Source organism: Hypanus sabinus, chromosome 19, assembly GCF_030144855.1.
Source record: "Hypanus sabinus isolate sHypSab1 chromosome 19, sHypSab1.hap1, whole genome shotgun sequence".
NCBI lineage: Eukaryota > Metazoa > Chordata > Chondrichthyes > Myliobatiformes > Dasyatidae > Hypanus > Hypanus sabinus.
Window position 1 is genome coordinate 11786707 of NC_082724.1, and position 17211 is coordinate 11803917.

The 17211-nt window shown below is 42.8% G+C and overlaps 1 protein-coding gene across 6 annotated transcripts in view; it reads right to left on the bottom strand.

The window, feature by feature from the left end:
• Nucleotides 1-17211, bottom strand: part of sema3b (sema domain, immunoglobulin domain (Ig), short basic domain, secreted, (semaphorin) 3B) — a 229612-nt gene that overhangs the window by 103667 nt on the left and 108734 nt on the right. For all 6 annotated transcript variants that reach the window (XM_059944009.1, XM_059944014.1, XM_059944011.1 and 3 more), the window contains exons 3-4: nucleotides 16120-16274; nucleotides 10275-10337 (exon numbers count right to left, since the gene is read on the bottom strand). In XM_059944009.1, coding sequence (XP_059799992.1) covers nucleotides 10275-10337; nucleotides 16120-16274 — 218 coding nt within the window. The remainder of the gene's footprint in view (nucleotides 1-10274; nucleotides 10338-16119; nucleotides 16275-17211) is intronic.

Here is a 17211-nt window from a genome sequence, read left to right on the forward strand (position 1 = left end):
TAGTGCTGCAGACATACATCAAGGAAACGAGATAATATTATTTATAAAGTGATAGAGATTAGCTTCATTTATCACATGTATAAGTAAAGATACAGTGAAATAGGTTGCTTGCATCAAGTTGAATCAGTGAGGATTGCGCCGGGTAGCATGCAACTGTCTCCATGCTTCCCGCATCAGCATAACAACCGAATAACTCTAACCCATACGTCTTTGCAATGTGGGAGAGAACCTGAACACCGAGACGAAACCATGCAATCATGGGAAGAAGATAGAAACTCCTTACAGACAGCAAAGGGAATCAATCCCGTGTCTTACAGCGGTAATGCAGTAAAGCTTTACGCTAACTGCTACACTGCTGTGGGTCCTCATTCAGTAGAGACCCTTATAGCCAATGTTTGGAGTTTTAGTCCAATCTGCAGGGTCGGATGAGAGGAAGAGAAGCAAGCATCTTGGGTTCGGATGCCACAATCTGTGTTAACTTCCACAAACTCAATTAAAACACTACACGGTCAAATAACATCCAGGATCTCCCATTCAAATCAGATTATACTGCTGATAATCTCATTATATTGTGAGTGTTTGACATCTGTCATAGATTTAACTGCTGTTAAATAGTGTGCCGTCAATCCCTGCATACTAGGATATTTCCTCTCTCCATTCAGGTGATAGTGAAGGTTCACATTCTGACTGACGGATCATCTGCTATAGCATGCTCTTCTCTCTTAGCTACTTAGGAGAATGGGCCATTCTGAGGGGGCGTTGTCAGCGGCACAGTATGGAACTGGAGACAGAGAATGTGTAACATGGTCATGTCCACTTCACTAGGGAGCCTGTTGTGCTTCATACAACTGTTCAATGAGTTTCCACTGTCTTCACTCTCTGGTTTGTCAATGGAATGGCGGAAGCAAAAGCAGGAGAAGAGGTAGAGATATGATAATTAGGATTCAGGATACATCTCCTCCACAATCTCCCTCTGCACAGGTGCACCACAAGGCTGTGTGCTTAGCCCCCTGCTCTACCTGCTCGATACTCAGGACTGTGACGCTACAAATCAGAATCAGGTTTATTATCACCGGCATGTGACATGAAATTTGTTAACCTAGCAGCAGCAGTTCAATACAATGCATAATCTATCAGAGAGAGAAAAATAACAATAATAAATAAGTAAATCAATGACAGTATACGCATATTGAATAGATTAAAAAATGTGTAAAAACAGAAATACTGTATATTAAAAAAAAAGTGAAGTGGTGTCCAAAGATTCAATGTCCATTTAGGAATTGGATGGCAGAGGGGATGAAGCTGTTCCTGAATCACTGTGTGTGTGCCTTCAGGCTTCTGTACCACCTACCTGATGGTAACAGTGAGAAAAGGGCATGCCCTGGGTGCTGGAGGTCCTTAATAATGGAAGCTGCCTTTCTGAGACACCGCTCCCTGAAGATGTTCTGGCTACTTTGTAGGCTAGTCACCAAGATGGAGCTGACTAGATTTACAACCTTCTGCAGCTTCTTTTGGTCCTATGCAGTAACATCTCCATATCAGACAGTGATCCATCCTGTCAGAATGCTCTCCATGGTACAGCTATAGAAGTTTTTTGAGCGTATTTGTTGACATGCCTAACCTCTTCAAACTCCTAATGAAGTATAGCCGTTGTCCTGCCTGCTTTATAACTAAATCGATATGTTGGGACCAGGTTAGATCCTCAGAGATCTTGACACCCAAGAACTTGAAACTGCCCACTCTCTCCACCTCTGATCCATCGCTCCAATGCCATATTTGAGTTTGCCGATGACACCACAGTCGTCGGCTGGATCAAAGGTGGTGAAGAATCAGCATATGCCTCCAACTCTCATTCAATGTCAACAAGACCAAGATGATTATTGACTTCAGGAGGAGGAAACCAGAAGTCCTTGAGCCAGTCCTCATCAGAGGATCAGAGGTGGAGAGTGTCAGCAACTTTATTTCAAAGGATCTGTCGTGGTCCCAGGCCATAAGTGCAATTATGAAGAAAGCACGGAGGTGCATTTAATTCCTTAAGAATTGGTGAAGATTTGGCATGACATCTAAAACTTGGACAAATTTCTGTGGATGTGTGGGGGAGAGTACATTGACTGGCTGCATCACAGCCTAGTATGGAAACGCCAATACGAAATCATACAAAAAGTAGTTGATACAGCCCAATCCATCATGGGTAAAGCCTTCCCCAACACTGAGCACATCTACAGAGAGTGCTGTCATGGGAAAGCAGCACAGACCGACCATCTGGGCCATAATCTCTTCATGATGCTGCCTTGGGACTCACACCACCAGATTCAGGAACCGTTATTACTCCTCAAACGTCAGCCTCTTGAACTTCACTCACCCCATTATTGCACTGTTCCCACAACCTGTAGCTCACTTTCAAGGATTTTTCATCCCATGTTCTCAATATTAATTGCTGATTTTTTTTTCTCTTTCATATTTGTTGTTTGCTGTATTTTGCGCAATGGTTGTTTCTCCATCCTGTTGAGAGTGGTGTTTCACTGATTCCATTGTCTTTCTTGGATTTACTGAAAAAAATCAAATCTCAGGATTGTATATAGTGACATATATGTACTTTGATACTAAATTGTACTTTGAGCTTCCCAGATTGAACAAGAGTACCTAGCATTGGTCAGTTGATTGTATTATAATTTTGAGTGAATTTTGAAGTTAACATGGCCACAAGTTGGACCCTACAAATCTGGGCCAAGGACCTAGAGGTAGGAGATTGACATCTGAGCGTCCAGGGCCAAGAACTAAAACCACAGAGGTGCCCCGTTCTGGGTTTGGAGGCCTGTCTGTTTATGTGAGGGGCCGAGTGAGTGGAAGTGTGGAAAAGGGTCTTGTTTTGCTGTTGTTGTCTTGTTTCATTCTGCTATTGTTGCAGTTTGTGTTGTTCTGCTGAACGTTGTAGTCACGCCACGATGGCGCCAGAACATGTGGCAACATTTGCAGGTTGCTGCCAGCACATCCCTGAGTATGTTAGTTGTTAAAAGTAAATGACACATTTTGTATGGGTCAGAATGCTGATGCATGATAGAGACCAACCTTGCCAAGCTGTCATCATTCCATACCATGAGTCTCCATAAAGTCATCCATATCTTCAGGCCAAGAACAATCTCCAACCACGCCCTACTCCTTCAGCGTCGCCAAGAGGACATGGCCACAATTGTCATGAGGAAACGTTGGCAATGGACTGGGCATGTGATGAGCAGAGAGGCCAAATTTATCATCAAGAAAGTACTTCATTAAACCCCTGAAGGGCAGAGGAAATGTGGGAGACTAAAGAGATCTTGACGCCGTACCATACAGGCAGAAATGAGGACCCTGAACCACACCCGGGACACCATAGAGGAGATAGTCAAGGACAGACAGAGGAGGAGGACTTTTTTTGCTGTTATAAACGCCAGCAGTATAATGAGCAGTCAGTCACATGTGATAAATACATGAGTCTGAAATCTGAATATTCACAGCCAGGTGAACTACCCCTTTTGCACAGCTGGAACTGAAATCTGAATAAATCAGAATCTGAAATCTGAATATTCACAGATTGAACTACCCCTTTTGCACAGCTGGGTCTGCCTATTCCTTTACTCAATCACTATAACTCTAAATATCCATGTTCTAAAGTTGAAAGACTAAGACTAGTGAACTACGCAAGGGAGAGATGGATAAAGGGCTGATTCTGATTCGAGAAAACAAACCAATGAGCTAGTTGGGTTCTTAAACCACAAATTTATTACACATTGACTAAGCCAGAATCTTCAGTAAAGCATCAGACAGTGCGCTCATTGTCTTACCCAAAGAACAGTTCCAGCCAACAAATAAAAACTGTACAACTATGCATTTCTCCAAACAGCAACCTTTCATTACATTCTCCTTATATTAAGTATTGTCTCTTCACCTCGGTCATAAATTGCTAGTTATTTTTCGGCACTGCCTCAAAAACCTCATTCATGAGCCGGTCTGTTGATTAACAAAAGAAAACTTGCATTAATAATGTAGAAGGAAGAGAAGTGAGTGAGGGTCTCTGTCGGTCAGGGTTGACCATGGATGTTGTGTCCCAGCTGTCTAGATACTCAAGCCTGGGCAGTAAGATATGGAACACAAGCTGTTGCCCATGTAGCAAGCTCCCCCTCTCCACACATATGATGAACCCAAAGGAATGACAGAGATCGATACAGTTTGGCACCAGCAGCATCACAGGAGCCACTAGTCAGCATTGAGCTCAATGTTGGATTGTCTTCGAGACTCCAGCTCTGGATTTTTCCTCGGGGTTTACTCCTGAAGTCTTCCCCATGAGTGAGTTTGGTCATAAGGCAGTGGAGGTTTGAGATCAGTGTTCCTTCTCCTAGATAAGCTGCCAACCATGACTGATGAGCCACATCTGCCTGAAGCTACTGCTTTTTTAAAGAGCCAGTAACCCACCTTTGCCCCTTCTTCTGTCAATAGAAACAGTTTCGCTGGATTAGTAGCTCAGCTTGGTGAACTTGTGAACTTGGTTGACAAAGGCTACTTGAGACGCACACTGCCTGGTTCGGAAATTGCACCATCGCGGATCGCAAGACCCTGCAGCGGATAGTGAGGACAGCTGAGAAGATCATCAGGGTCTCTCTTCCCACCATCACGGACATTTACACTAAATGCTGCATCCGCAAAGCAAACAGCATTATGAAGGACCCCATGCACCCCTCAAACAATCTCTTCTCCCTCCTGCTGTCTGGGAAAAGGCACCGAAGCATTCAGGCTCTCACGACCAGACTATGTAACAGTTTCTTCCCCCAAACTATCAGACTCCTCAATACCCAGAGCCTGGACTGACACCTTACTGCCCTATTGTCCTGCTTATTATTTATTGTAATGTCTGCACAGTTTTGTGCACTTCATGCAGTCTTGGGTAGGTCTGTAGTCTAGTGTAGTTGCTATGTGTTTTTTTTCTCTCTGTGTTGTTTTTCCTTTATAGTTCAGTCTAGTTTTTGTACTGTTTCATGTAACACCATGGTCATGAAAAACATTGTCTCATTTTTACTTTGTACTGTACTGCAGTTAATAGGAGCATTTAATAGGTAGTGGGATGGGAGCTTGTCCCCATTACCACCCCCTGGCTATAACATTCTTAAAGAATACTGTAGTGTTCTCTTAAAGAACACTGAACTAAACACTGAGGTAAACCGTAGTCAATGAAAACAGGATCGCAGTAAGATTAACCATTTACTGTTCACTCTTCCTCATTAATGTATGTTGAAAACTGTTGATAAAACAATACAAGATTTGTACAGTATTTGTTTCCTTCTTGATTCATCGTAAATACTTGCAAAAGTAAACTACAACAATTACATTCCATTAAAATGCAGCATACAGTCAGAATCTAACTACGCCATTGACTGCTTTAAATACACTTCAACACAAACTATCCGCAACTCTTTAACTAACGAAAACATAAACCTTATCAACCGTCATTACTTTTAACAGAATCAGCATTAACATTTTAATTCAACATATCCATTATCTCACGAACTTACAGCGTTGCTTCACTATGTTTCTAGTGCGTAGAAAGACAATTTTTCTTGCGCTGATCCTACACGTGAGCCCCCTACTTCCCGTTTCTCCAAACCGGTATTTTCGCACAAGACGCGGCGAAACCGGGTGTGATGTCATTGCATGCCGCGATATATCACAGACAACGAAGTTACTTTGAACAATCTTAACTTTAACTAGAAAATGCTAACAAACGAATTACTAAAGCGAAAATATTATAAACTAAACAAATGCCATAAAGGCAATACAAATACAAAAGAATGAGAAGTAGGAGTAGGTTATTAGCCCCGGGATTATCTCTGCTCTTCAAAAAGACAGTCTGATCTATTTCCTCTTTAGAATCATAGAATTCACACAGCCTGGGAACAGGCACTTCGGCCATCTTGTCTATGCCAGTTGTGTTTCCCAGCATGCTAGTCCCATCTGCCTGCATTTGGCCCCTAGCCCTCTAAACTTCTCCTACTCATGTACTTAATTATTTCCTTACTTAAAGGTTCAGCACAGTAACAGGCCCTTCTGGAGAAACAAGCCCAATTCACTCAATTATACCATCTGACCAATTCAGCTATGCACTCATAAGTCTTTAGAAGGTGGGAGGAAACCAGAACACCCAGAGGCAATCAACACAGTCATAGAGAGAACACACAACCTCCTCACAGACAGTGGCAACACTGAACCTTGGCCACTGGCACTGTAAAAGTGTAATGCTGACTGCTGCACCATTGTGCAGCTATTGTCTGCATAGCTTTTAATATCACTAAGGTGTCTGCCTCAACCACTGTTTCTGACTGTTCATTCCAAAGCTGTACCACCCTTGTGTGAAGAACATGCCCCTGATATCCCTTTTAAATCTCGTGACTCTAATCTTAATCCTCTTGATTTTAGCACCCCCTCCCTGGTAAAAGGACTTAATCTTTCCTGGAAAGACCCCTAATTCCATGAAGCCCTTAATATCCAAAAAATCTAACAAACTTTGTTTTGAATATCAGTGACAACTGAACTTCAACACTCCTATTAAACAACAAAAGCACAGAAGATTGCACATAATACAAACCCTTCAGCTCACGATGTGTCGACCTTTTAACCTACTCTAAGATTAATTGACCTGTACTAGTGAATGGAGAATATCAAAAATTCACCACCCTCTGAGGGAAGAAATTTGTCCTTGCCTAAGTCCAGCAAGCTTGATCACATTTTTTTTCAGACCGTGACCTCTTGTTGCTGACATCCCAGCCCAGGGAACATCAGCTCCGCATCTAATCTGTCAAGCCCCATAAGGTTTTGTGTACAGCTCAAAGAATGGGGCGGCAAGGGAAGTGCAGTGGTTAGAACAACATTTTACCAGCGACCCAGGTTCAATTCCTGCTACTGCCTGTGAAGAGTTTGCACGGTCTCCCTGTAACCTCATGGGTTTCCTCTGGGTGCTCCAGTTTGCTCCTACGTTCCAAAGACTGTTGGTAGGTTTACTGGTTATTGTTAAGTTGTCCCACGATTAGATTGGTGGTTAGCTAGGCAGCATGGCTCGAAGGGCCGGGAGGGCCTATTCCTCACTGTATCTCAATAAATAAGTTCTAAAAATTACCACTTCTGAACTGTAGTTTAGTTTGAACAGTGAGAAATCGAGGCACAATAGATTACAGATGCTGGAATCCAGAGCAAGAAACGATTCTGCTGTAGGAACTCAGCAGACTGAGCATCTGCTGGGGGAGAGGAACTCTTGATGTTTCAGATCAAAACCCTAATCCTGATGTCGGCTTTGCCCTGAAATTTCGACCGTTCCTTTCCCCTTACGGATGCTGCTCGACCCACAGAGTTCCTCCAGCAGTTTGGTTGTTGCTTTTAACAGACAGACAGACGTACTTTATTGATCTCGAGGGAAATTGGGTTTTGTTACAGCCGCACCAAGAATAGTGTAGAAATATAGCAATATAAAACCATAAATAATTAAATAATAATAAGTTAATTATGCCAAGTGGAAATAAGTCCAGGACCAGCCTATTGGCTCAGGGTGTCTGACACTCCGAGGGAGGAGTTGTAAAGTTTGATGGCCACAGGCAGGAATGACATCCTATGACGCTCAGTGTTACATCTCAGTGGAACTTGATAAAATGTCACAAGCTACCTCACCGAATTAAATGAGACCCTGGTCCAAATGAACTAATGTTAGACAAACGACCTACAGAGAATTACAGAGCGGTCAAAAGTCAACCATATTACTGTGATCTGAAGTCACGCACAAGCCTGACTTGGTAGTCTGAGCAACATACACAAAATGCTGGAGGAACTCAGCAGGCCAAGTAGCCTCTACGGAGAAGAGTTAACAGTTGACTTTTCAGGCTGAAACCCTTCATAAGAACTAGAAAAAGTCAGTGTAAAAAGGTTGGGGGTGGGGGAAGAAGTACAAGGTGAAAGCAGGAGAGGGAGAGGGGTGAAGGGACGGGGAAGTTGGTGAAAGAGATAAAGAGCTGGAGATGGAGGCATTCTGAAAGGAGAGGGTAGAATACCATGGAAGAAAAGGAAGAGGGAGGACCACCAGAGGGAGGTGATGGGCAGGTGAGGAGATAAGGTGAGAGAGAAAAATGAGAATGGAGAATGGTGAAGGAGAGGGAAGGGGCAATTACTGGAAGTTTAAGAAATCGACATTCAATCGATATTTTCTCATGTTTGTGCCCGAATAGTCTATAGAGTCTATCGACCTCCCCCACTGACAGATAGTAGTAAACCAGATGGGTTTTAATAACCATTACTAAGACCAGCTTTCACTTTAAGCAATTCCAGATAATTGAATTAAGTAAGTTTAAATTCCACAGCTGCATGGAAGGATTTGAACTCAATGCTATTCTGCTAATTTAACTGCTGCATTACCGTCGCACCACTTGTTTTTAAGAAAGAAAATGTGTTTGTTGCGGACACAGGAGATGCTGAACCATGGAAACAAGGAACTGAAGAACTCAGTGGTGGCAAAATTTGCAAGTTGATGTTACAGCTTGGATTTAAAAAAAGGTCTTGATAACCAGCAGCAATTGGTGCTGCCAGATGAATTACAGGAATCACCGAATTACAGGAAGGATATTAATAAGGTTGAAAGAATGCAGGGAAGGTTTACAAGGATGTTGCCAGGACTTCAGAAACTGAGTTACAGAGAAAGGTTGAATAGGTTAGGACTTTATTCCCTGGAGCATAGGAGAATGAGGGGAGATTTGATAGCGGTATATAAAATTATGATGGGTATAGATAGAGTGAATGCAAGCAGGCTTTTTCCATTAAGGCTAGGGGAGAAAAAAAACCAGAGGACATGGGTTAAAGATGAAGAGGGAAAAGTTTAAAGGGAACATTGGGGGGGTCTTCTTCACGCAGAGAGTGGTGGGACTGTGGAATGAGCTTCCAGATGAAGTGGTAAATGGGGGCTCACTTTTAACATTTAAGAAAATCTTGGACAGGGTCATGGATGAGTAGTGTATGGAGGGACATGGGCCAGGTGCAGGTCAGTGGGACTAGGCAGAAAAATGGTTCAGCACAGCCAAGAAGGGCCAAAAGGCCTGCTTCTGTGTTGTAATGTCCTATGGTTCTGTGAAGCAGATATTGAAGACCTTCTCACAGTCTTCATCCAAGCTCAGCACACAGTTACGAGGAACTAATATTCTTCCTCAAAAGTGAGGCAATATTTATGATACACACCAAATGTCCATCCGTATCCAGATACCTGCTGCCAAACTTGCTTCCCACCTTCTGGGACAGGACAACTCTTCAATGTGCTCTTAATACTTGCGTAACGTTTCCGATTTCACTGGGCAACAAAGATTTTGCTTCCTGAATACTCTTGGGTGTATCTTATGGATTTTGGACTGCTGATCATGAAAATCAGCATGAAATTTCCCTACCACACACTATTTTTAAAAAATTGCCTATATTTGCTATTTCAATTCATAATTCAAGTCAGAATAACTGATGCCAAGATTAAAAAGGCATTCTTGTTGGTCCACAAATCAAACAGGACATCGATGACAGACATTTAAAAGAACTTCTAGTGGGACTGGTGAAAATCACATGGAAGGCTTTCAAGAATGTTGTTGAAAATTTTCTTGGTTACAGAGTACCAAACTACATGCAGCTGGTTGAGCAACATCCTTCAAACATACAAAACCATAAAGCGCAACATGTCAGTAAAGATTAATTTTCTGCATTTCCATTTAGACTTCTTCCCTGCAAATCTTAGCACTGTCAGTGACAAACACAGTGAAAGGTTTCAACAGGACATTGTAATCAGGGTAACCGGAATCCATCAATGCTGGCTGATTATTGTTGGACACTAAAGTGAGAAGCCTCAGACACAGTCTAAATGAAAGTCATCAACAAAACATTTTAGTGGAGTTGAACTATTGCAAAGCATTCACACTATTATGCAATTAAACATACTATATTCAATAAAAGTTAATTTCTTGTTTCTCCAAATTCCCATGTGATACAAGTAGTCCGAACTTATATTTGTGTTCAGCTTTAGGTGGTTTATCATAAGCAAAAAAAAAAAAAAATTTGAGGACACAACACTTCCAAAAAAATATTTTGACCAGTCTTCTGCGTTCAGACAATCAGTAATACATGGCTATGAATGTGTTTCAGGGCTGGAGATTAGGGAAGACCCCTGTTGGTTCATGGTGGCTGTGGTACTGCCCGTCAAATGGTGCGCAAGGACAATTGTAAGTGGGCTCACTCACGTGTAAATCTTTTCCTGCCCAGTTGCATTCCTCTCTCCACTCCACAGGGGCCGGCCAGTAAATCTGAAAGACAGACAACCAGAGTGAGTTCAATGCAACACCAGCCTGCCAGAACGATGGGTCATGAACCCTCCCAACGGGATCCAAACCCCAGAGTTACAAACACAGTTTGATCATTAAACACAAAACTCTCACAAGCACAAGACTGATCTGCCAATTAAAATTTAACCCAATGGTTACTGAAAGGCATTTTCACATCATCACGTACTAGAGCACTACTAGAGCTCAGAAGTAAGTTCTTCGGCCTAGTTTGCCCACGATAACCTGCCTGACGTTCGGCCTATTCACACCCGTGTACCTATCGAAACCTGTCTTAAACATTACAATTAAACTTCATCCACCATTTTTGTTGGCAACTTGAAGTGGGGCGGGATGGTAGCGTACTAGTTAGTGCATCACTTTAAAGTGTCAACGATTACTGATCAAGGCTCAATTCCCGCCGCTGTCTGTAAGGAGTTTGTATGCACTCTCTGTGAACATGTGGGTTTCCTCTGAGTGCTTTGGTTTGCTCTGGTTTCTTCCCATATCCCAAAGACATACAGTGAGGCTCTGTGAGCTGTGGGCATGTTATGTTGGGGATGGAAGTTTGCAGACACTTACAGTCTGCCCAGTACGATCTTCACTGATTTCATTTGATGCTAACACATTCACTGTATGTTTTATGTACATGTGATAAATAAAGCTCATTTAAATCTAAGTTTCACCCTCACACCAGTCTCTGAGTGAGGAAGATCCTCCTCAAATTTCCTGTAAAGATTTCGCTTTTCACCCTAAATCCATGATCTCTAGTTCTCGTCTCGCCCAGCCTGAGGGGAAAAAGTCTGCATGCATTCTCCCTATCAATACTTCCCCAGTAAAATCTCCTTACTTGTGGCTCTGGGTGGAGAATGAGTGCATCAGTGAAACTTCAGCCAAGCTAAAGTGTCCATAGTGCTCTTGACTCTTACCTACAGGGTAACCCAGCCAGCACTTGCACTGACTAGCCAATGAAGCACAGAGTTCAAAGTTCAAAGGATGTAGCTATTTTACAGTCTTGAAATTTGTCTTCTAACAGGAAGCCACAAAACAAGGAAACCCCAAAAAAAACCTGTAAGAAAAGAACTTGACCAAAACAATGGTGGCCTTTATCCTATAATTTGAGACCCCGTCTGTTTATTACAGTGACTACAAATAAACCAGTGGCAGTATTTTGAAGAAAAGCTGAGTGATACCTCCAGTGAAAGGCCAATACATAATCCCTAGCCAATGTCACTGGGGCAGGTGGAGAATTGTCAACACATTGCTAGTTGTGGGATCTTGCTGTGCACACGTCTCCGGCCGTGCTCTCTTATGCAGAAGGGGCACATGCAGTGCTTCTCAGGATCAACTGAAAACCACTTTACACTCACTGAAGCAGAAGTGCGCTGGACAAATGTGGAAAGTGGTACACAGCAGGATCCCAACACATAGGAGCGAGAAGTGTGAGTAAGATATCTGCTTTTAATTAGAGATTCCGGCCCGACACGTGGGAAGAGACCAGAGCACCTGAAGGAAACACACGTGGTCACGGGGGGGAGGTACAAACTTCTTACAGGCAACGGCGGAATTGAACCTGGATCACTGATGCTGGCACTGTAACAGCATTATGCAAACAGCTAGGTTTGCTCTGCTTTTAATACTTGCCATCAAAATATGTAATATCACAGCTCACAAGATCAGGCATCTGGATTAAGAGTGGCAAAACTAAACAACCGAACATTCACCTTCCAATGTACCCCATCCTCAGAGCAGTGTATACTCATCGCCATCATTATGCACCGTGTCGTATGGCATGGGCGATCACGGTCTTTGACCAGGATTGTTCCCGGTAAATTTTTCTACACGAGTGGGTTGCCACTGCCTTCTTCTGGGCAGTGTCTTTACAAAACGGGTGACCGCAGCCATTATCAACACTCTTCAGAGACTGTCTGGCTGGTGTCAGTGGTCACATAACCAGGACTTGTGACGTGCACCGGGCTGCTCATAAGACTATCCACCGCCTGCTGCCGTAGCTTCCTGTGACCCTGATTGTGGGGCGAAGCAGGTGCTACACCTTGCCCAAGGCTGGCGGTGAGAAGAAGTGCCTCACACCTCCTTTGGTAGACATGCACCGCCACCCCACCATGCAAGGTCTCACATCCCCTCTGAATTGAGGCTAAAACTGAGGGTTAAACGCCAGGTATGGTCCCATCAATATTCTGTACAGATATCAGGTAGGTTTCCTGCCACTATATCCCGTCACTTTTTCACTCAAGCCCAACCTCCTAAATTGTCTTATGGGGAAAGGTTGTGCAAGCAAGGGCTTTTTCCTTTATTTATTCAAAGATACTGAATTGTTACAATCCCTTCTGGCCCAACTAGCTCACACCACCCAATTACACCCACGTGACCAATTAACCTACACTTTGGAATTTGGGAGGAAACCAGGGCACAGAATGTACACCATGGAAGAAATGGCCACAGGAAGAAAGGACAAACACCTTTCAGACAGTGACAAGATTGCATGTAGGTCACTGGCACACTGTCACAGAGTTACACTAACTACCAAGCTATTGTGTCACTGTCAGGAACGAAGAAAGTAAGAGGTGACTTGATATTGGTGTATAAGATCATAAAAAGCATTAACAGAGTGGACAGAAAGCACCTTTTCCTCCGGGGTGGCAATGGTCAATACGTGACTGCATTCTTTGGAGGTGAGTGGAGGAAAGTTCAGTGAAGATGTCAGAGGTAAGATCTTTTTACACATAGAGTGGCGGTAGAAGCTGTTACTGTATATTAGGGGCATTTAAGAGAGTCTTAAATTGGCACATGGATAAAAGACAAAAATTGTTGGTTATGAGTTGCATAGGAGGGATGGGTTATGTTGACTGTGGAGCAGACTGAAAGGTCAGCAGAACATCATGGGCCGAAGGGCCTCTACTCTGCTGTATTGTTCTATGTTCTAGTACCTGCTACACAGGTAAGGTAATTTTGTGTGTTCAAGGATGAGAATATCCAGACCCCTTAGGACAATACCATTCTGAAGTGGTTCCATTGAAACAATAGTTCCCTTTTGATCATCGCAGATGAGATAACATCCTTTTCCTCATTTTATATTGTCGTTTTTTTGCCCATTCACTTAACATATCTACGCCCTTTTGCAAACTCTTTGCGTCCTGCGCACAACGTGCTTTGTTTTGCCCTACACCTATGTCATTAGCAAAGATTATAAACTGCCAAAGCCCCAGCACTGATCCCTGTGGGACCCCACTTAATTACAGCTTTCCAAACTGAAAGCAACCAAAGCAGCTTGACTCTGTTTTCTGCTAGTCAGTTAATCCTCTTTCCTTGTTTATATATTAATCCTAAAACCATGAACACCTATTGTGCACAGTAACATTTTCCGTGATATTTTGAGTGTCTTCAAAAACCAGAGTAAATTTATTATCAAAGTACATTTATGTCACCGTACAGTTCACTACCCCGAGATTCATTTTCTTGCAGGCATTCACAATAGCACAAAGAAATACAATAGAATCAATGAAAAACTATACAAAGACTGACAATTCAGAAGATTGAGAGGAACTTATAGAAACATATAAAGTTATGAAAGGGATAAACAAGATATAGGCAGGGAAATCGTTTCCACTGATAGTTGAGACTAGAATTAGGGGATGTAGCTTCAAGATTTGGGGGGAGTAGATTTACGACAGAGATGAGGAGGAGGAGCTGTTCTTCCCAGAAAGTGGTGAATCTGTGGAATTCTCTGCCCCATGAAGCAGTGGAGGCTACCTCAGTAAATATATTTGAGACAAGGTTGGATAGATTTTTGCATAGTAGGGGAATTACAGGTTATGGGGAAAAGGCAGGTAGGTGGAGATGAGTCCATGGCCAGATCAGCCATGATCTTATTGACTGGCGGAGCAGGCTTAACGGGTCAGATGGCCTACTCCTGCTCCTATTTCTTATGTTCAAACAACCAATGTGCGAAAGAAGATAAACTGTACAAATAGCAAAAATATATATTGAGAATATGAGTTGTAGAGACCTTGAAAGTGAGTCCATGGGTTGTGGAGTCAGTTCAGAGTTGAGATGAGTGAAGTTATCCACCTTGGTTCAAGAGCCTGATGGGTGAAGGGTAATAACTGTTCCTAAACTTGGTAGTGTGGGGCCTAAGGCTTCTGTACCTCCTTCCCATGGTAACAGTGAGAAGAGACCATGCTGCCTTGGTAATTCAAGTTTACTGCAGCTTTCAGTTCTCATTTATCCACACTTGGTTCCTGCATAAATTTGTCAAACTCAGTTTCCCTTTCATAAGATCACATTGACTGTACTTGAATGTATTATGATTTATAATGTTCTGTTTTTATATTTTAGTAATGGATTCCAGCATTTGCACACTGACAGATGTTAGGCAAACTGGCTTACTTGAATACAGGTGCTGGCTAGCTTAATCTTTCTGAGACGACAGAGGTACTTCCAATGAGGAGAGAGTGAAAGGAGAAATCTTTGCTAGGCTGTTTATCAACCCAACAAATATTGAAATGCCAAGATAGAGTAGATGTGGAGAAGATTTTTCCAGTAGTGGGGGAGCCTAGGACCAGAGGGCACAGCCTCAGAATACGAGGATGTCCCTTTAGAACAGAGATGAGGAGGGGTTTCTTTAGCCGGAGGATGGTGAATCTATGGAATTCATTGCTACAGTCTGCTGTGGAGGCAAAGTCATTGGGTATATTTAGAGCGGAGGCTGATAGTTTCTTGATTAGTAAGGTTATCAAAGGTTGTGCAGAGGAGGCAGGAGAATGGGATTGAAAGGGATAATAAATCGCCTGTGATGAAATGGTGAACAGACTCGATGGGCCAAATAGCCTTTTTTCAGCTCCTGTGGTCTTATAGTCTTATTTAAACAAAATTCACAATACTTCTTGGGTAAGAAATCTTATGAAAGTCTTTGAACTACTCTTTTAGCGTTGAAGTCTAAGAGTTAGGCAGCAAAAAAATGGACCCTTCAGCCCAACTCATCCATACCAGCCTGAGCTAGTCCCATTTGCCTGTGTTTGTCCAATCTTCCCTATGCACAGACCTCTCCATATGTCATGTAAATGTTGCAATTGTCCCCATCTCCACCATATCTTCTGGGAGCCTATTCCATTTATCAAGCACCCTTGTTAAAAATCTGACACTCACATTCTCTTTAAATCTTTCTCCTCTCACCATAATTCTATACCCTTTGGTTTCTCCCTTGGAAAAAGACGGTGACCACCCACCTCATCTATGCCCAACGTAATTTTATATACCTTCATAAGATCATCCCTCACTCCAGGGATAACAGCCCCAACCCATCCAGTTCTTTCTTAATAGCTCAGGCCATCCAATCCCAGTACCATCTTTATGAAACCCTCCTCACCATTTCCAGCTTCATGATATCCTCCCTACAGCTAAGCAACCAGAACTTCACACATCTCATACTACCCTGCAGTTCTCAAACTACCAATGCAATTTGGGTCTATGGACTCACTTTCGTTCTGAATGCTGTTACTTGCTTTTATAGTTTGCATGATTTGTGGATGTTTTTTCTCTCTCTGCGCTTTGGGTGTTGGTCCTTTTTTTTTAAAAGTTGTGTTCTTTCAAGTTTCTTGTTTCGTGGCTGCCTGTAAGCAGTCGAATCTCAAGGTTGTATAATGTATACATACTTGGATAATAAGTGTACTTTAAACTTTAGAACCAGCAGAACCATTTCTCAAATCCTCAGGCCAAGCTGACCTGCTACCCAGGGGCTTTCCCTCACCTTCTTCTCGTGCTTGCTGATGTTGTTCAGGTTGAGGGCAATGAGGTAATTCTTTGAGCCCACAAACAGCTGGCATCTCTCCTCGTCCAGCAGAAGAGTGTTGTAACAGCACGAATAATTCAACTGGTATGTGACAAGGCCTCGGGAAACCAGATCTGAAAAGGTGAAACACACATACACGTCAGGTGTTTTGTCAGGAGACATATGGCAACATATAGAACTTGAAGGCAGGATTCTTAGCAGTGTAGAGGAACCGGGGGAATCTTAGGGTCCATAAATCCTTTTATAGAAGTGTGTTGGCCTTCATTAGTCAAGGGACTGAGTACAAAGCCATGAGGGAATGGTGCAGCTCTATAGACCACATGTGGAATATTGTGTTCAGTTCTAGTCACCTCATTAGGAAGGATGTGGAAGATTTAGACGGGTTCAGCAGAGATTTAGCAAGAGGCTGCTTGTATTAGAGAGCATAACTTATGAGAAAAAGATTGAGCGAGCTATGGCTTTTCTCTTTGGAGCAAAAGAGGATGAAAGGTGACTTGTTAGAGGGGTACAAGATGATAGAAGGTAAAGATCGAGTGGACAGCCAGAGATCTTTTTCCAGGACAGAAATGGTTAATACACGGGGACACCATTTTAAGACAATTTTGGGACAGCATGGGGGTATGTCAGAGGTAAACTTTTTTAAAGAGAGTGGTGGGTGTGTGGAATGCCCTGCCTGGGGTGGTGGTAGAGGCAAATACATTAATGATATTTAAGAGACTCTTAGATATGACACATGGATGATAGAAAAAAAAAGAGAAGGGCTAGATTGATCTTAAGTGTAGGTTAATTGTGGGTCAAGGAGCCTGAAATGTGGTGTTATGTTCTATGTCCAGCTAAATGATAAAGTACAAGATCATAATAAGGTAGATTCTGAGGCCAAGAGTCCAGCTTTTTGTACAAGAGGCCCATTCAAGAGCGTGTTAACAGTTGGATGGAAGCTGTCCTTGAGCCTGGTGGACATGCTTCCAGGCTTTGGATCTTCAGTTACAGATCTGGTGACCAGACGATGGAGACTCAAAATCATTGGCAAAAAAAGCAGCTTAGGAAGGA